This window comes from Anneissia japonica, unplaced genomic scaffold, assembly GCF_011630105.1.
Source record: "Anneissia japonica isolate Jap-2015-1 unplaced genomic scaffold, ASM1163010v1 scaffold24_len2511860_cov200, whole genome shotgun sequence".
In the NCBI taxonomy this organism is placed as follows: Eukaryota; Metazoa; Echinodermata; class Crinoidea; order Comatulida; family Comatulidae; genus Anneissia; species Anneissia japonica.
The window spans coordinates 1,365,625-1,386,731 of NW_022730786.1; the positions used below are offsets into that span (position 1 = coordinate 1,365,625).

The 21,107-nt window shown below is 32.0% G+C and overlaps 1 protein-coding gene across 2 annotated transcripts; it reads left to right on the forward strand.

Moving 5' to 3' along the window:
* Positions 1-160: 160 nt before the first annotated feature.
* On the forward strand, positions 161-18,436 carry LOC117115044 (1-acyl-sn-glycerol-3-phosphate acyltransferase beta-like). 2 transcript variants are annotated; one of them, XM_033258693.1, is made up of 6 exons: positions 161-417; positions 1,966-2,105; positions 2,379-2,563; positions 15,074-15,175; positions 15,759-15,831; positions 16,424-18,436. In XM_033258693.1, the coding sequence occupies exons 1-6, from the start codon at positions 242-244 to the stop codon at positions 16,702-16,704; spliced, it is 957 nt and encodes a 318-aa protein (XP_033114584.1). In that variant the 5' UTR covers positions 161-241; the 3' UTR covers positions 16,705-18,436. The 2 variants fall into 2 exon arrangements, with proteins under 2 accessions (XP_033114584.1, XP_033114583.1); XM_033258692.1 differs by lacking the exons at positions 161-417; positions 1,966-2,105; positions 2,379-2,563 and adding exons at positions 6,464-6,763; positions 7,937-8,076; positions 8,241-8,419.
* Positions 18,437-21,107: the final 2,671 nt, after the last annotated feature.

Sequence of the window (21,107 nt, forward strand, 5' to 3'; positions counted from 1 at the left end):
AATTCGCATATTGAATATTTTTAGAAACTACATTCTTTTTTTAAACTGTTGCAAACGTAGTTTGCTCTCACGCTATCGTTGTGGCATTTTCAAATGACTGGCCTTTGCAGTTTGTTTGTCAACAAAATAATAAGATCTTTGGTTGACTTTCTTCTCTCATATAGAGGGCGACATATACATAAACAATAAGGGGAAAAGTATCGTTATCGTCTCTCTTGCTCTTTCACAGTAGTAGGCAGAAATGGGTTTTCTTCTCTATTTCCTATCTTCTATTTTGTTAATTGTACTTGCTTGTTTCATGAGCAAAACATTTAATTTTTATTTCAAGAACTTTCTATTCGCGTTGATATTTTTGGCATGCGGAATGGTTGTCAGTATCAAGAGTCTGTCAAGCCCGGGTGATGTTCGCAACATGAGGTTAGTGAGCGCGGTCCAAGGACAGTGCTTGGTCTGGCTAGCTAGGCTGAAAGACCTTAGCCAGCGAGGCCTAGCAACTTCCTGGAAATATTAGAATACCGTCATACTATAATAAATTATATTATAACTAATAATATGGTAAGTACTTAGACAACGTGCTTCTTTTTTTTTCTCTTTTGTGGGGTCGTCCCACTTTTATTCATAAGTTCAGCATACACAGTATAATTTGTAAAGAGTTGTTCAATATAGGCCTAGCTTCTTAAAATATCTTTAACAATTAAAAAAAATTTTTTTTTTTTTTACTTTCACTTGAAATTCATGCACATCGGTCAAGGTGTACAATTACCATGCCATTTTTTTCTATTTGTTTTCTGTCATTTTAATAAAGGATATAATAAAAGATCAAGCTTTTGTTTAAGCCTATTTTTTAAAGTTTGTTCGCTTGTATTTATAAACACTACAGTGTATATACAATATTTATAGGCTACATTATTTTTTCGAAATAGTTTCCCTTCAGACTATAATATGGTGAAATTGTTTTCACCAAGTTTAACCAATATAATATTTTTGTATTTTGTTAAGGTCAATCATTGACCATTTCTTTTTTGCTTTTTCATTGTTAATTAAGAAATCACAGCTTATTAAACTCTTTAATTCCAATAAAAACATAACCCAAGGACATTGTTTCCCAAGTCCGAGTCTGTACTTAACTTTACTTTTATAGATACAGAATATAAAAATAGATAGAATTTCATTTGTTCGTTCAGCATAGCATCCTTGGACAATTTTATTCCATTCTATTTTTTCATTTATATCAACGTGCTTCTTGATCAGTGAGTGGCGAATCTACGAATTTGGATATGCGGTGGGTGAAAGGTTGGGGGGGGGGGGTGATTTTTGTGGATGGGAGGATGAGCAAGGCCTTGGCCAAGATTGTAAAATAAGGTGATTTGAGGTGATTTTTAACTTCTTGAATGTGGTTTTGGAGGGGGAGGGGCGTGTCTGGGGAAAGAGTATTTATTTTTTTAGGAGGTGCACCCTCTCTCCACGCACACCTGTAGATATGCTACCACTAACTAGCTAGCTAGATATGTTAAATGAAATCAAAGGGCTGGAATCTGCAGTCCCACAGCATTAAAGCATTTTTTTTCTCATTGACCGGGACACATCCTTTTTTAATCTTTAAAAAAAATAGTTCAGGTATTTTCACTTTACAAAAAACAATATACTGATAACAGAAAGAACCCTACAATGCGGCTCTGCTTCATCGTTCAATACGTAAATACACAGTGGGGGGACCTACAGTACAATGTTTTTACCGGGGGTGTGAAACGCCAATGGAGGACCTACTGTATATGTTTTAAATTAATTATATTTCATGATTACTGCAGTAGGAGAATGCAGTTGCATCATCAAGCTTACAGAAAGCAAAGATGGATTTGTCTGAATTAGTATGATCTGAATAATTACAGTACTGTATTATTATGTTGATTACGACTTCCATATTGAAATTAAATAAATGTTGTTGTTTGTTTCTATTTTTTTCAGATGGTGGCGATACTCTACACACTTTCTGCGCTTAGGAAGTATTTTTAATATTGAAATTAAAAGTAAAAACTTAAAGGTTCTTAATAGTGAAGATTCTTGTGTAATTGTCAGTAATCACCAAAGTGAGATGGACCAAATAGGTGGGTATATTTTGACGCTAAAAGGAATAGTTACATGTACTGTATTGTAAAGAAAGCATGGATTCAAAGTTAATTTCATTATAAATGTAATTTTGCATTCCATATGCTTCACAGTTCTTATTTGTGTCTAGTGTGTAAAGCCATAATCTATGACACATCACGTCTGTTACATGACAGTTTAACTGTTTAACCAGCCCTTGTTCATATGCACCATCAACTATTTCCTGTTCCATTTTTGAAGGTCATCCATTAAACTTGTATTGTATTTCTCAGCTTTAGTAGATGTATGGAATCACATTGGCGGAACGTGTACGATCCTAGCTAAGGAGTCCATCAAGTACATGGGATCTCTAGGACTTGGTTGCCTGTTGAGTGGTGTTGTGTTTGTTGATAGGAAAAACAGAACGAAAGCAAGAGCGATTATGGCTGACTGTGTAAGAAGAATGCGGGATGAAAAGGTTTGCAATTTGAATGTTGAGTATACAAAGAAATATATTACAGTAACTTTGAAAAATATGTGGCCCTAGATTCCCAGAAATTAATGCATATTGTATATATTATCATTCTTTATTACAAAACTCATATTTTACAAAAGAATGTACATAAATAAAAAATATTTACAAACAATTCACATAAAACAATACTTGATTGAATAAGCCAATTAAAAGATTAAACTAACCAATTTGCCTTCACTTATACTTTAACAAGTAAAGTGTCATTTTTTTCCCAATAATGTTAAGTACCTGTATATATTATAATCTCTTAGTGTTATTGGGTGTTATGATCCATCTACTACCCACTTCTGCACAAAAAATTTGCATAAGTCCTTAGCTTTAAGATCTTCACCTAGCTGGCTATACAGTTTTCCTGTTGTGTGCTTTCTCAGTATTGCTCTCAAACGGAATTGTTAATTCCACTATTTTAATTTCATTATCCTTCAGAATAATCATATAGGGCTTTAAATTTGCAATAAATAAATAAATATCAGGCTTTAAATTTATAATATTGCAGATAAAAATAGTATATAGCAGACAGACCTGTGCAACAAGGCCAAACCAAGATTAAAACAAATTATTGTAATAATATATAACACAATGACAAGATTATTATTGTAGTTTAAAAAAAGACTGAAACAAATGAAAAACATATTTTAAAGTAATATTTTTTTTTTTTACCAGTCGGATTCAAAGGATATATAAGTGATCATTTGCCCAGTTTGCCTTGCCATATGTCATTGCGTTCCATCCAAGCATTCCATTAAATATTAAAAAACAATTAGCAATACAAACTATTCCGTGCAATGATCTGATGCTATCAAAGATTTTTAAAATTCCATTTCAATTACAAAAAAAAAACAAAACAAAACAAGATAACAAATTCGTTCAAAGCAATTGATTTCTACAAATGCCGTACTAGAATCTTAACATTCTTATTTTATTTGTCTTAGAATTATTTTTCAAAGTTTCAGAAAAATAAAGGGAAAAATTAACCATTGGATGATTATTATTAAATGTAATTTGTAAATAGATGCATTATTATGGATGCAATGATATACTTTTATTGCAGTGGTACAAGTCAAAATACATTTAAAAATTTGAAAATAGTGGAATTAAAAAGGAAATAAACTGTCTTTACACCGGTGAATAAATTTCAATACTAGCCATCAAATAATAAATGTGGTTTAGAAATATTTTAAGGAAGTTAATAGATATTACAAACACAAATTAAATACATGAATAGAAAGTGCCTAAGGAGCAAATTACATTATGTAATGATCAACTGATCTAAGCTACAAGAAATGTTAATACAAATTGTGATGTAATACCAGCCCATGTGCCTTGGTTTACTTAAATGAGTGCAAATGTTAACAATAAAAGGGAAATGTGAATATGTGTTAGGTGGTATTGCATGATGTGATATTTTTGCATCAATGGAATATTTCTAAGCCAGATGCGTATGCCAATTTATCCAAGATTAGTCCAAATTATATTTTGAAATAGGTGTAATTTAACTAAATTTGATATGATCTAGGTCAAGTGACTTGTATATTACAAAGCTCAATGTTTATTTTGAGATTGTAATGGTGTTGAATCAAAATCTAGCGGTGATATGACCTATAGAATTCAACCTAAACATACGTGTATAAAAATTGAATTTGGAATTCAAAGATAAGCTATTTTTTCAATAACAGTATTGGGATTTAAAAACTATAAAATCATGTTTTGGACGCAAGATTTACTGTCTCTGTTCGACCAAAAAATGGTATCCGATATTGCTTACTTTGTATACATATATATCGTATATATATCGTATATATATATATATATATATATATCGTATATATATATATGTAGTCTAGTTAGTAATAGTATGATTATATATTCTGTATTATTATATGTTAGACTATTATATATACATTATAAAATTTTCTAAAAACATAGTACACTGACCAAAAGACATTAAATCAAAACTTATCCAAACTTAACTCAAGTAGGCTAACATTTCTATTAGACACCGGTTTCTGATAATTTCCCTAACAATTCTTTGGTAATCTCTCCCACCCCCACCAAAAAAAGGGTTTGAACCTGGCTAGTGTTGGATTTTTTTCATGCTAGACATTATTATTAATTGAATAATTAATTAATTAATTAATGTTTGATACCAGTATTATGTATATGCTACTATTAATTTTAATTACACGGGTACTGAGTGATGATGTGCAATATAATGGAATATTCCGAAGTTTGGCAAATCCTACTACATTCAACAGTATCTGATTTCATATAGCTATTATAGCTAATGGTACTCAAATTATGGAGAATAAATAATATGTTCCAATTCACTGTTTTTTAAATTTGTAATTAGTTTGTATCAGTATTATCCCATCTGCCATGATATTAATAATAATAATAATAATATGCAATTCTTAACGCACAATTTTAATTAATTTTCATACAGTATGCAAATTTTGCCTGTTATTATTGTTTAGTAATCTTTAGTAGTTGTTGTGTTGTTGTAGTCAGCCTAGCATAGTATTGTGATAGTATTTTAATTTCAGAAATGAATCGTAAGATTATTTTGAACATGACGCTGGCCATTTCCTTGTGCGATGCACATTATATCCATATTTTAAAAAGGTTAGAATACTGCATAAGATGCGAATCATGTTTGCACCAAATTTATTCTACTTAATTAATCTTCATCTTCATCTGGGTATAATTTTATAGTCCAAATCAAAGTTAGTCCAGTTAGCTGAATTTAAGTTCAATGTGAACAGGGTTTTTTCTGTATAATCTCTACTTAATGACCAGACTTATCAACTGGAATATCTCTGTATTATAGAGTTAATCATGACACCTTCACTGGACTACAGTAATCCAGTTATCACATTCATCTGGATGTAACTTGATAGTTCAGTTAGCTGGATTAACTTGCTTTTTTGATTTTGGATTTCAGAGGTTATCTGAAAGTGCTACATAAAGCACATGCCAACGATCAGTATTTATTTGTTTTAAAACATTTAGTTTTACATAAGTGTCATAATGGTAATATTTAAATAAATGTGATTAATAGAGAACAAGTTTTTGGTTTTATTTGTGTTCTGCAGTTGTTATTTTCTTTTACTAAATTCATTCGAAATATTAACAAAAATGTTAATACTGAATTACAAAAAGTTACAAAAAAATAGAGGTATCTGTTGAGTGTGTCACAAAAGATAGGCTCTACCAAGTAAAATGCGCAAATAACATATTTGAAAAGCTAATATATTATTGAATACAATGTCATACCAAACAAAAGACCCCTAAACAACAGGTCTAGAAAAAAACCAGGTAAAATAAATAATAAAAATAAACTCCACAAGTTAAACAAGAATGCACAGAAAATCATACAGTACTAAGCACCAGGCTTCTAAAAGACTATTAGCATTTCAAGCATATTTTATTTTATTAATTTAGTGGAAAATATAGTGCCTTTGTGCAATTAGAATATGAGACTAACAGAAAAGTCACATACAAGAAAACAAAAAAGTGATGATGATTGACTAAATTATATTTTTTATACAGTATACTGTACAGTAATTACCTTTTATAAAATTTATTGAAAATAATAATCAATCCTATAAATCCAATAAGTTGAATTGAAATAAATTACTATAAAAAATTTACAATACACAAAATTATTATTATTATAAAAATTTTAACCGATCATAATTGAAATAAACTACTAAAAATAAAGTTTCAATAAATTCACCTAGTCCGTCCGCTGATTGGCCAATCAATGGCCTTGACGACCTTTTGTTTGTCTGGAGAGGGCGTTTGTTTAATGTTGTATGTGAAATCACTGAAGCGTATTGTGATGATCCGACTCATCACTCGAGCTCAACTGAAGTGGGTGTGTTTTGTGTTGCTGCTGTTGACAAGTTTGTACGAGGCCTACGGTTGGGTAGGCCTAGGCTAGGAATATAGTAGAATCATGGATTTCTATCAGATTTTGTCCGTGTTGGCTTGCTTAATTTTAATCATAGTATCTTTTTGTTTTGTTTCAAGTACTTTTAAGTTTTACGTGAAAAACATTTTACTACTTTTCTGGCATGGATACATTGCTGTTTTCGTTGCAATTGCATCTTTACCAAACCCCGGAGACCAGTCTAACATGAGGTAAGTACGCTAAGACTACGATGATTTACGAGAATGACAGCCTACATACCGCCTGATCAGTTCTTTGTTTTGCATGGGCCAGCTTAACACTAAGATTACTGTAATTGTAGCAAGCGCCCCGTCCTACACAGACTAAAATATCTATGTTTGCTATTGTGATTGATGTGTTGTACCTTCATTTATTAAGAAGGAGACCATTAAGCAGTAAGCGTGTCAAGGTCGCACCAGATAAATAATATAATCCCTCCCTTCCATTTCATCAGTCTAGCCAAGATAGGGACGATACAGAGTTAAATACAAATGATATTGCCGTTAACGGATCAAAAATACTTCAAAAAATAATTAAGCCATTTTTCTAAATAGATTTTTTTCATCTCAACATTGAGCAATGTTAGAAATAGAAGTAAGTAGGCCTAGTCTAGATGAGTTTATGTTTACAACTGATAGTGATACATTTATTTGGCAAGTATTTAAATTTATTTTGAGTGCACAGCTTTAATAAAATAACATTTTAGATGTGTACATATATTATGATTCCTTCAGATTAGGAAGAAATTAAGGTGAAGAATGAACCACTGACAGATCCAAGAATATTTGCTGGGCACCAGCAAATATATTCAGCTTGCAAATAATGTTTAAAGTTAAAACAAAGTAAAAATGCAGCCTCATTCCTACTGATCTAAATCTACCAATATCTCAATTTTTTTCTGCTAAAATATACTGGTATTCTGAAAACTGAGATCATACCTAACGAATATCTCAACTCATTAAGGTTAAGACACTGATGATACAAAGTCTATGCCAGCCACTACCATTTCAAAGATTTGTATCAGTACATACTCTTGCCTATTTTCTAATATAATGCTGGTTTCTATTCCATTTCTTTTATTAAGTACTATCATTAAAGCAGTTCTACTCTGTGGGACTTCATGTATCCAGCATTCTGGGTTCAATTCTGGGTTTTTTCACTACCAATACAAATTCACTCCCTAAACCTCATATTAAGATTTGGTTTGTGTGAAGCATTGTGTGTGTATGTTTGTCTTGTGTAAAAAAATGTCACCTACAAGTAGGACAGTGATATATTTGCTACTGGGCAATCCTTGGTGCATGTGTTGTGTGCCTAAATAAATAATAAATAATGTGAATATTTATTAAATTTTTCTCCTTTAGGTTTTGGCGTATTTTTGTTGATTTTTTTCGTACACACTGGATGTTTGGGATTGATGTCAATGTTGAAAATGGTGGTGTACTTGAGACGGACAAAGCGTGTGTTGTTGTAAGCAACCACCAGGATACAATGGATATTGCAGGTAAACTAATTAATTATATATCAGTCAACAATTATATCAACTTACTTACAGTATGAACTGCAGCCTGGTGTATTTCTATACTCTGAAATGCAACAAGGAGCTGTATATGAAGCAATTTCTTTTCTTATCTACCCTGATAATCAGTTTTTTAAATGTTCTCACAGCCTCCGCAGCATTCTGGCCACCCCGATGCACGATTGTGGCAAAGAAATCTCTACAGTACGCCTTTACATTCGGTATAGCTAGCACTTTGGCTGGAGCCGTGTTTGTGAACCGACGCCGAGACCCGGAAGAAGCACGCAAGAATGTAGCCAGATGTGTAAAGCTCCTGAAATATCATGATGTAAGTTTTGCTAATTATATTAGTAAATAGTGATACTGTACTGTAATAATTATAGTAATACTAATAATAATAATAGTTAATAATAATAATAATGGTAATTATAATAATTATAATAATGAGAATACTTCATATACTATTCATCTTCAAGAAAAATAGTGGAATAAATGCTGTTTGTTTTAAATTAAGTTATATATTTGTAGGAAAGAAGTTCTATAATTCCAGTAGTTTAAAGGAGTGTCCAAAGAATGTTAAACTATAGTACATGAATGGAATTTTGGGTTTGATTCAAGTAATTTTATTTTGGAATTTCACAGTCTATCATATATTAATGTATTATAACATTTAAAAGCCAACCCTGCTTTGATATGTTGAGAAATGAGAACCCATTAATTCAAAGGAATGTCTATTCATTGAGAAGCTATGTTATACACATTTAATGAAATTGTTCATGGTAGTGTCAAAAAATGAATCACTCAAAATAAACTTTAGAGTAAAGTTCTGTCCAGATTATCAAATTTTGTTGTATGCCCATATATAGTCATGATGTGCCTATATATGGTCATGATGTGATGTCATCATGACTATAATTTACACATGTCAGATGTTTTTGTTACATAAAATGTGATAGTTTAAACAGAGCTTAAGAAACTTCTTAGTGTTGACTTACCCTGTATTTGTGAATAATGAATATAAGTTCAAGAAATGGGGGTAGAGCTAATTCTTAGTTGATTAATAAACTCAAATAGAGTAGTTTGAGCAGAATCAGTAACTCTAATAAATTATTAATCCTTTCAAAAATATTAACAATAAAGTTATTTGTAGTAATATTATATATTATTAAATATTAAATAATAATAATATTACTATATTTTTTAATATTAAATTTTATTAAATCTTTTCAAAATTAAAAAAAAAAACCAATTTTTTTTTGTCAAGCGCACAGAAACCTTGTTTATTTGTGCTATATAAATCCTTCTATTACTATTATTATTATTATTAATAATTAACTAAATATGTAATAATTATCATAGCAAGGATTTTATTCCTGAACACCGTCTTCAATGAATATATACATTCTTTCTGAGATACAATTTTAGAATCATAATATTTCTTTGCTTTGGTATGCAATGTTACTGGAAATGGCTAGAAATACAGACAATTTGATCATAATCATTTACAACAGATTGCTATTCTGAAGAAGATTTCCTGAAATGTAAGTTGGTTGAAACACTTCTAAAGCTAAAAGTTGCATTGAGTTATTTTTGTTACGTTCCCTGCTCTATTTTTTAATTATGTGTATTGAATAAAAATTCAGGAAATGTATGTTTGTGATTTATTAACTCAAGATGATTGATTACAAGGCGTTGCTTTCAAGAATCGTATCGTTTCTACGTCTGTTTTTGATTGTTTTTTTTTTTTAATTTAATTGCTTGGATTTTTTCCTAATACTCTTAAACTATTTGCTTTTTCTGCCCATACTTTGATTATACCTTGCTTTTATTGCAATCTTTTAATAGATGAATCATTCTTGTACAATCTATTACTTCCTTTTCTATGCTTTTATTTGCGGATTTATATGTGTTCATGTCATATTGGTTAGGAGCCAACATTTAATCTTCTGGGTGTCTTCGTCATGCTGTGATTAGCTACGAAGCACAGGCCTAGGTTACCTCCATGGTTTAAAATTGTATAATTCACAATAGCAGAGTCTGCGCTTTTGTAAATCTTGTAATTTGATACTAAACACAACTAGCATACTTCTGCTCCACTAGGAGTATTTCTGCACAAGCATGAATGAATGTTCAGAAATTACCAGTTTGGTTCAAATTAATTGAAATCCTACCATTTATACTCTTGGGTGGAGTAATGTACAAAAAAACTTCCTCCGTTTTTCTTTTACCCCTTCCCTGTGGAATAAACTTACCATCTTTGATATAAATTTGACTACATTTGTGGTTAATGGTAACAGTGGACGTGGTAGACCCTGCAAAACCTGAGCTCACATGATTAGAGATGACCTTCGTGCAAAGGGCATTGAAAAAAGAACTTGCACAGAATCGTGCAGAATGGAAAGCTGCCATTAAAAGTACAGTCTAACCCATGTTTGCATGAAATGATCATTAGATCTCTAATCACGCGACACAAATCAAATTTGTGTTCCAAGGAGACCCACTTTCTCCGATCGTCTTTTTAACCGTTTTTGACCCTATAATCCAATTCTTAAAAGAAAATGAAATGTTATATGGTTATAATATGGGAGACCAACGATTCATTACATTACCCTTTGCAGATGATTTTTGTCTGATGACAAGTAATAAACGAACGCACTAGAATTTTATGAATAAAATTAATGATTAGCATTAAAACCTGTAAAATGTAAAAATATATCAGTACGCAGCAGGAAACCCCAGGAATGTAAGTTTCAACTTGGCGAACATGAACTCAAAACTTTAAAGGACGCTCCTGAAAAGTTTCTGGTTACTATAATTTATTATAAAGGAAAAAGTAAAGATATATTTGACTACATAAAATATACCATATCTAATATGAAAGTAACATCGACAAAAGCTTAATATGTAAAGAATACAAACGTTCAATACGGCATCCCTTCTTTAAGATATCTACTTACAGTGCATGAATTGACCGACAGTCAGCTTCAGACATTAGACCATATCCATACAAATACAATTAAAGGATGACTCGGTATTTCCATCACAGGTGCGACTCCTGCTTTTATCCATAGCCCTAAAGGTTTTGGAATACTCACTCTTTCTGATATTTACTTGGAGTCACATTGCCTAGCTTATTCTAGATGTATGATGAAGGCTGACTGTCGAGTAATTCATGCACTGAAATGTAAATTGGAACGTGAAGAATCATGGGTTAGAAAGATGGCAAGAAATGGATCGAGGCAATGATGGAAGAATATCTACTCATCCGCAATTGCTGGAGCTGGGGACTCCCCTGGTTGGTCAACAGTCAAGCAACATATTAAATCTATGTTGTATGACAAAAGAGACAAGCTCTGGACAGATTACCTTCAACCCCTAGTCCAGCAGGGTGAACTTCTGAAACTTGCTCATATAGATATTACATGAAAATCTATCATCTATAGCTTGCCCAGAAGGCCGTCTTCAAATTTTCCACACAAGCCTTAATTGATTTATTGCCAACACGATATAACTTAAAGAAATGGGGAAAGTCAACTACAGGTAATTGTAAGATTTGTAACAGTCGTTATACATGGCGACAAGATTCAATATTAAAATTTATTGTCAAATCTATTAAAGACCTCAGAAAGTCAGTAAAGGTACTGTATATGCAGACCTACCTTGCCTTTCTGTAGCTGGTGGATCAATTCCCCCTTATATATTATGTACAAGCCTTTAAGCCAGAATCTAACAAGGCAACCAAGATAATTGAATTGACGGTGCCTCTAGAACCAAATATAACCACGGCACATAATTATAAATGTAGCAAATATGACGACATCGTCAACGATATCAAAGATAAAGTTTATAAATGCACATTGTTTTGCCTGGCCTTGGGTTCTAGGGGATTATTTTCTAAAGATAATGAAGCGAGACTAAATAATATTTTAAAATTAAGTAATAAGCGATGTAAAAAGTCTAAAAAGCAAATTAGCAAACTGGCATTGACCAGCAGCTACGTTATCTAGAACGGCAGACACTTGCCTGAGTGGATGAATTGTCTTTATTTGTAATTGATTTTTTTTTTTTTTGTCTGTGTTCTGCCTCTACCCTGTATCTACCTAATTAAGCCATAGCCTGGGTTTTTTGTGACATTCTTTTATTGTGTTTTCTTTAATAAAGAATGATTTTATACATTCTTCTAAACTCAATTTTATATCATGTTTTGGAATCACACTATGAGAATGAAAACCATACTTTCCATCCTATCGAAATTGGCTCATTATATTCAAAAGTGTTGAATGTCACAAATAATGTTGCCCATATGGACATAAACAATTAGGAACTGTAATGCTCCATCACTATGAACTCTGTGGTGTGAACACATTAGGCTGCAATTTGTACTGTTATATGACTTTGACTAGACGATGTATACAATTCTATCAATGTACTGTTTGTTCTTGTATTATTGTTGGACACGTTCCTGAATTTCCTACTTGCTGCGTATTGGTTGGCTTGTGGTCTGTTGATTTTAATTGTTTACATTTGTGTTGTAATTTCACTATTATAATCTGATTGTTAATGTTTGCTGATTCCAAATATAACTGGATTAACCAGAGAGGGAGTGAATTCATTCCGCCCTGGGTAACTAGATACAAAATGGTTACGAATTCCTAGCAATGAATTTGGATGAAGTTTACATTTGTTTGTAACTGCACTGCTATAATCTGATTGTTCAATGTTTGCAACAATAGCTGGTATCCTAGTTAGATTTTAGCATCTGGAAAACCCTCAATAAACTTGCTATAAAGATCAAATCCAATTCAGTTTTCGCCAATTTTTACTATAAAAGTTTATATTGATCACCTAGCAGATTTAAAGTTCTATGAACAGAATTGTTATTTATGTACCTGTTATTTAGCCAAGCAAATTTGTTTTTATTTTTAATTTAAAGCGACTTAAATATATACAAATTATTGCACATGATATAGAAAATAGTATTTTATGTGTCTGGTAATTTTCCAGGGGGAACATGACTTCGCCTTAAACCCCTTACATTGCTACTTGCTAAAATAGTAACATTAAATCTACTGTACTTCATCACTAGTGGTGTATAAGGTATTAAAACATGGCAAATGGATGGGATATGGTGGGTCATCATGTGAAAGTGAGGTTAGGTTTATAAATGAAGACATCTGAGAGGATTTTAAAAAATATTTGAGTATTGAGAGACACAAAATTTTTCGAGGGATTGCACCCCACAGAATAAAAATAAAACTTAACTGCACATTTTGTATTTATTTATTTATTTGGATGCACACTTTGCAAACCATGGCACACTTTGAAAGAACAAAGTGTGTATTGTGAACATCAAAACTCCCATAAATATTTAATGTTCAATGTATTTAAATTATTAAGAAGTATGTTTTGATGCAGTTCACTTGGCTATTAATTGCATCCACATTATAAGAGAATCTGGTTAGGTTATTAAAACACAAAATGTGAACATGCATAAAACACAAGGTTCAGTATTCAATATTTATAACGAAATAATTGGCCGCCAACCTTACTACCGTATTAAATTCTGCATAAAATAATGATAAAAATTACTTACACTGAGAACAGCTCACAGTATAAAGGATACTAATTTTTGTTAGTTTTGTATTCAATTTTTATTGACAAGTACTGTATGTACATTGGTCAGATATTACCAGCTAAGCAGACTCACCTAAACGAGAGCATGCTATTAATAAATACAAACTGTTGATCAATCTGAATACTCAACTGTTAACATCAAAACAAGGATCTTGAGTGCCTGCCCTCTCTATTACTTTTTATCTTGCACACCATTCTTTTTATTTGTTAGTGAAATTTAATTTAAATTTAAATTTTCCACCTAGATGCATTTTGCAGCTTCTAACCATTTTGATAAATGAGAAAACAATTTTTAACCACCATCTGAAAATATTTCTAAAAATATGATTTGCTATTAGAAGGAACAAAAAAATATGTCACCTGGCCATGTCATTTTTGAACCCCCATGCATGTGTTTAGTAGTTGTATATTTTAATTGTGTGATATAAATGACATCCTAGATCTTATAAGCGTCTATCCACAATTTTAGTGGGCTGGTTGTAGTAATATATTATTTGTATTTGATACTCTTTCTAGAACAGACTATAATTGTGAATATTAAGCTAAAACAATATCTAATTATTATTAATTTTTAATATCTTTCTAATTTGTGTGCTTAGTTTTTGAACAATGTCAAATATTTTGTTCATGTTCTTTTTCGTATTGCATAACCTGCTTTTTGTGTTTAATCCTGAATGGGTTCCAAAAAAATTACCCGGAAAAAGTTTATTTCTATAGAATTTAATTTATTGCTTCATTTACCAATATTTCAATGTTTGCAAAGAACTTACTACAGTATTGTATATGTATGTATTTTGTATTGTGTTTTGGTCACAGAATTAAGAGAACCAGTATAGGTAGGGGGCCTTAACCCCCTTGTTTGCCAAGACCCATCAGACTAAATATTTAATTCCATGAATATAATAATTTCTACTGGAATATCTTTGTAGTGGACTAAAATTGGGTACATTTGCCATCTAGACTACCGCCAATAATGTACCTAGCTTTTTTATCTTGATCCCTTTCAGACCACACCAGGAAAAAGTATAAGACCCTCCCCCCCCCACTTTAAAAACCTTTCCCTTTCAATATATACCCTAGAGCCCCATTGGTTTACAGCCCCATTGGTTAAAAACCCAGTGATATAACTTCCTTGATTGAATGGGCATATTCCACTTTCGATTGAAAATATTTATCCCAAATCGACATAACGTAATACAATTCAAAATTCAGGATTAGGGCAAATACAAACAAGCACAGCTTTACAACTGTGGTGCCCTTTCGAAAATTAAACAATTAAATATATAATAAATAAATATATAAATTAATAATTATTGCTAATATATAATATTTTCCTTTTTACTTTCAGGTAAAAATTTGGATGTATCCTGAAGGAACAAGGTCGGGAAATAACCAGATTGACATGCTGCCATTCAAGAAAGGGGCATTCCACATGGCCATACAAGCTCAGGTGACAAATTATCATTGAACATTAATAATGATAATAATATAATAAATGATATTACAAGGGAATAATAATGTGTACATCTAAAGCTAAGTAAATGCTACTACATCATACAAACTATGGTTCTGGAGGTGGAACAATTCTTCTTGGATAAGGACTATAAAACATTGGGCCAGTGTACGCAATTGGCTCATGTACACTATAAAGAATCCAGTACATGAATTAGAATTAGAAAGCTTAAGCATTAGATTTTAGGGCCATGGACAATCGCACAGTAAATTATAATATTTGAAATTGTTTGATCATCCACAATATAAATTGTTTAATTCATCCTGCACATTTTACAATTTATCTTATTAAACAAAGTAAACATTAAAGAATACATTAATTTAATGGTTGTATCTATTTAACATTTTTTATTGAGTAGATTTTTAGGGCTATGAACAATCACAATGCAATTTTTTATTTAATTTTTTAATTTATCCTGCACATTTTACATTTAATTTTATTAAATTAGGCATGCATTAATCAAATATTTGTTAATGATTATATCTATTTTAATTTTGTTATTGTGTGGATGAAATTTCAGGTTCCAATAGTTCCAGTTGTCTTTTCATACTATAAACATCAGTACAATACTCAGCTTCGCATATTTGATAAAGGTAAGCTAATTGCCACCACCTGCTCGATTAATTGTTTACATGAATTTTGAACAGCTAAGCTATATCAGACATCCATTGATATTAAAATGATACATGTTTTAGGAGCTCTCATTAATATTGTAGTATTAGTGCTTGTATGATACTCGGTTGACACCCTAAGCTAATGAAAATTAGTGAATGAACTTTACACCTACGCACATGATTTTGTAGCTAAAAGGTTGAGGAGCGATGTCTGGCGATCTCAAATGATAGTACTTGAGAGAACCTTGGATTCACTTATAGATATTAATACAGTATGTTAATACTGTAAGGGGAACCTCTTAGTTATATAAATAATTGGTTACCCATTCTCTACATTAGCATAATGCAGTACTAGAGTGGCTTTACGTTTATGCAAGATCACACGCAAACGACCATTAACTGCAAGATTTAACGTCTGTGTCGTGTGTTGGTGGTACATTAATTTAACATAAATGCTTTTTGAAATTAACATTCATGTTAGATCACTTCCAAATGCTGATTAATGCAAGATAAAATGTGTATATTATTCAACATATAAATGTTTTTTAAAAATGTATTTCTACTTTTATAGTGAAGATTACGGCGAGAGTGATGGAGCCATTACCCACAAAGGGAATGACAGAAGATGATGTTGATAGCCTATTAGACACGTGTCGGAACAGAATGCTGAAGACATTTTACAAGATATCCACGTACCTACCACCAACAGTACAATCAAGCAACAACTTGGAGGTTAAACAGAGTAAAGAAAAGATAGAGCAAAATCAAAATGAACTGTCAAGAAGTGATGAAATGATTGACCGTTCAACAGCAGAGGACGACGATAGGAGAAACTTTTGTGAAAGTGGCTAATACTAATTCTAACAGTTAAAACTTCTAGAATAAAATATGAGTACAAATCATGCCTTATTTACTATTCATCTTACATGTCATCAATTGTTTTTCATCATTTTGACAAAAATACAAAACATATGCATCAGTTTGTTGGAGGGAAAATATCCTAATGTCCACACACTACATTTTTCATAAAGCTCTTTCCAGATTATCAAAGTTTCCTTGAAAAAAAACTTATGTATCCCCATATATAGTCATGATATGCCTATATATAGTCATGATATGCCTATATTGTACAGGTGACCACTCCTGTACATATCCTACTACCACAGTGAAAAGAAAAATTTATATTATCCATTTAATTGCTGCCAAATTGTGATACTACGTTTGTTTATTAAAAGAAAATCTCTTACTCCTTTCAAAAGTTTTAAAGGATAGTTTAAGCCAGGTTTTAGTTACATTTCAGTTACCCACTAGTAGTTAAAGGTGTTATTCAAGGGTGTTAATCCAGGTATTTTTGGTTATAAGGCTACTTTAGAGTGTAGTACAGTTATTTCATTTGAAGTGGTTAAATTTTATTGAACACCGAATTATGAATAATCTTTACAATCTATGAATCATGATATTGAAAATTGAAACAAGAAGATGTTATGTGAATATTTATTATTATTATATATATTTTTACTGAAATTAATTATGTGTAAATCATTTGTAAAGGTATCCAGGTATTACATTGCAATAAGGTATGTTATACGTGAAGATGTGGTTTCTGTGTGTATGTATTGTGGCCAAAAAATGTTTTTTTTACAAAAAGGATTGTGCCTGTTCTTTTGGGTTTAACACGCATCAAAAATTGGTGATATAGCTTAGTGATTAAGGTATTCATCTTCCAGTACCATGGTCCTGGGTTCAAATCCTGGATTTTTCTCACTTCCTTCTGGGGTAGATGCAGGATTAGGTGGTGCGTGAGAGTTCACACCACATTAGCCCAACCATGGTTGGGGGGGGGGGGTGAGGTGTGAAGATTTTGAGAATAAGGACCTCTGGGGTCCTGGAAATTGCACTCTCACCTTAAAAACCTTACCGATAATTCATATCAATAATACAATAAAACAATTATTTTTGTTAATACAATTTGGGGGGGGGAGGGTGTGGAATTGCACCATCTGCACCCCCTGCATCTGTCCCGGTCCTTTAAGCCTCAGAATGAGAGCTTCATATTCAATTGTCTTGAAGCCAAAGAGATTGACGTTATTACACAGTGATAAGTTCATTGGTTATCCTTTGCCCAACTTCCTAAAAAATAAACTAATCAATCTCTGTTCACACTATCATATTTTCTTTGACAAAAAAACTGTTGCATGCCCATATATAGTCATGATGTGCCTATATATGGTCATGTTGTGATGTCATCATGACCATATATAGTCATGATGTGCCTATGTATGGTCATGATGTGATGTCATCATGACCATATTTAGGCATGTCACTCGTTTTTGTCAAATAAAATTGGATAGTCTGGACAGGGCTTCACTTTTGGAAGTAAAAGGGGTCCTAAAATGGTTAGGGGAGGGTTAAAAATGAGAAAGTGGTGTTAACCTAAAGTGCCTCTACTTTTATACATCATTTGAGGCATGTTGTGGCAAAATGGTTAAGTTTTTAATTGAAATTCAAGTTATTGGTATTTTCAGATACCTGATTATGTGATCTTTAAAATGAGGGGGTCATTCATTGAAATTGTACATTTCAAGCCACAGTTATTGGAAAGTGAAAATACAGTACTCTTAGAGGCTAGATAAACATGATTTTGAGTAATTGCCTTTCAAAGTTCTTTGTGCACACATTGTTTAATAGAATGAACTATGAAAAATAAACAATTTGTTAACCACTCCAGAACTAATACTTTGGGACATGATAAGACATTAAACTGTTGATCTACAGTGAAAAACAAATTTGGATTTTTAGGCTATTTTTTGAGCTCCCATATTTTAAAGCTCATTTACTCAATACTGGCCTGTGCGACAACTTAAACATTTCGCCACGACATGCCTCATTTGTACACATTTGTGTGGTATTGAGGTTGAATGAGTCTTCTGTACTGGAAATAAATGTAAATTTTAACTATATTATTCTGATGTTTGGAAAGTTTCCAGATGGAGCAACAATTAAAAATACAAAAAAAAAAAATAAATTGAATTGTGCATTTTGAAGTTTTTGGAAAGTCAAACTTTACAGGAAATATAACTGCATTTTAAATCTACATAGTTGCAACGATTTTACACTGAATGAACAAATTGTTTGAAAGTACTATGTTGCATAATGCTGCATAAAAGAAACCTACTGCATGAGAATTTTTACTTATAAAAGCACTGACTGTGAATAACCATTTTTGTCAATGTATGTTAAACACTTTTATTCGCAAAATCCTTTTCCATATCAGTTTTGTGATCATTTAAACTTTAATATACATATTTTGTGGATTTTAAATTAGATTTTTAAAAATATTCGTTGATCCAACAGTATTAAATTCAGGCTGGACTCTCGCAGACCCATGTCAGCCACATAATTAGGGATTAGATTTGGGGATAGTACAGTAATCTCTACGTTTCAATGCATGCAAAGTGGTTACAGTCTGTTATAACAGACTATGATATGCTGCAAGGCTCGTCTCATAACTATAACCATAGGTGAAAATAAACCTAGCGTTTATGAGGGGACAAGTATACCACCAAGTTACAAGTGCTAGGGAAAAATGTTTGTGTATAATGCTATTAATTTAGGTTGACAGGAGTATATTAATATAGACTTATATATGAGGGTGTATTTTTCACTTCCAAGATAAATTTACTATTAAAGCACTGTTGATATATTTTAAGTGCACTAGAGTAATTTAGTAGTGTAGATATTGCAATGGTCTGAAAACACAGATGCAACCCATGATGCATTGGTGAGGGATGTTCTTTTGAAGACTGCCCTCTAACAATAATGCTGATGCATGTTTTTTTTATACTTTTGAATGATTTAATAAATAATACAAAAAGATGAAATACATTGTGAGTTGCATTATTATTTACACGAAGATTGCCAATGGACAAGTGTGGCACATCAAATATACTAACTGAAAACAAAGCACTTGCATTCCTTTACTGGATCAAAATCTTGGCTGGCAGTTTATGCATAAATGGCATATACTAAACATAAGATATAATTTGTTTTTGAGATTAATTAAAGGTATGTGGAATAAAGTATATGGGTCAAATGTACATAGCAGCCTGCATGTTAAAAAATTTGTAAACAGAAAAAAATTGTACAATAAAAACCAGTGGGAGATTCCCTGTCTGATATATATCACTATAATACATCCATGTAAGCATGGACCCACCCATCATGGAAAATGCCACAATAAGGTCATTGGACCATGGAGAAAAGTTGGACTAAAGACGTTAATTTTCAGGTTCAAAGAAATTCGTGTTTGCTAATGCATAATGTGATCTAAAAGCACAATTGTGGTCCATCCTAGACCATAAAATCTCTTCCCACAAACCCCAATAGGGATTTACTTCTGGGACCTCTTTGCCATGGACCCCCTTTCAGCATGGAATATATCCCCATGGAAATTCTATTTACAAAATTTTGAGGTGTTACTTTGTTTTAAACTGAAATATAGTAAACCTTACTTTCTGTTTTAATCATGCAACCATAATGTACAATAGAGACTTACACTTACAACCTAACCAAACTAACAACAATAATAATTGTGTTGTGGTTCCTATTGACCTCAGGACAATTAATCATTACAAAGAATTGGGTCAACAGACAATTGCAGTATACACACCTTAAGCCTTCTACTGGTTGCCCTTGACAGCACATCAGACAGTCTCAACACCTTCTTCCAAGTGCTAGGCCATTAATCCCCAACCCATTCTAGCTAGCAAGGCCACCAGCCCATCTGGTTTCATTATGCAAATGTGTGTCTTCTGAATATCAATGAGCTAGCCCTGTGGATTGCTGATATTCAATAATTATAATAAGACATATAGTTGAAAACATGCAATAAGTAATATCCTCATTATCTTGTTTACTTCAATGAGTGAACCTTTCTTGAGTAGTGGTGAAGGCTTGGTCTTTGGGCCTAAATTGGGAGACAATCCCCTATTCTTTCCAAGAACAGCAATAGGCAAGGGCTACAATTCTCATGCAGGCTATTATTGGTGATAAAATTGATGAGATTAAGAGAAACCTGCCTGGATAGTTGAAAATAGATAGCTATAGGACTTGTTGGGTCCTTGTTTTATAGCATATTGTTTTTCTATTTATTTTTAAAACACAAGTGATATAATAACAATCAATGGTATGTTCAGCACTCATTATGTATCAAAACAAAAACAGAACTAACTTGTAGATCATTTTCAGGTTGGCTG

What these genes read in the sequence shown, in the direction of transcription:
- LOC117115044 (XM_033258692.1), top strand. Translation starts at nt 6,579, where the DNA reads ATGGATTTCTATCAGATTTTGTCCGTGTTGGCTTGCTTAATTTTAATC. An exon ending in ACATGGCCATACAAGCTCAG is followed by an intron (nt 15,176 to 15,758) that starts GTGACAAATTAT and finishes ATGAAATTTCAG; the next exon opens with GTTCCAATAGTTCCAGTTGT. An exon ending in GCTTCGCATATTTGATAAAG is followed by an intron (nt 15,832 to 16,423) that starts GTAAGCTAATTG and finishes CTACTTTTATAG; the next exon opens with TGAAGATTACGGCGAGAGTG.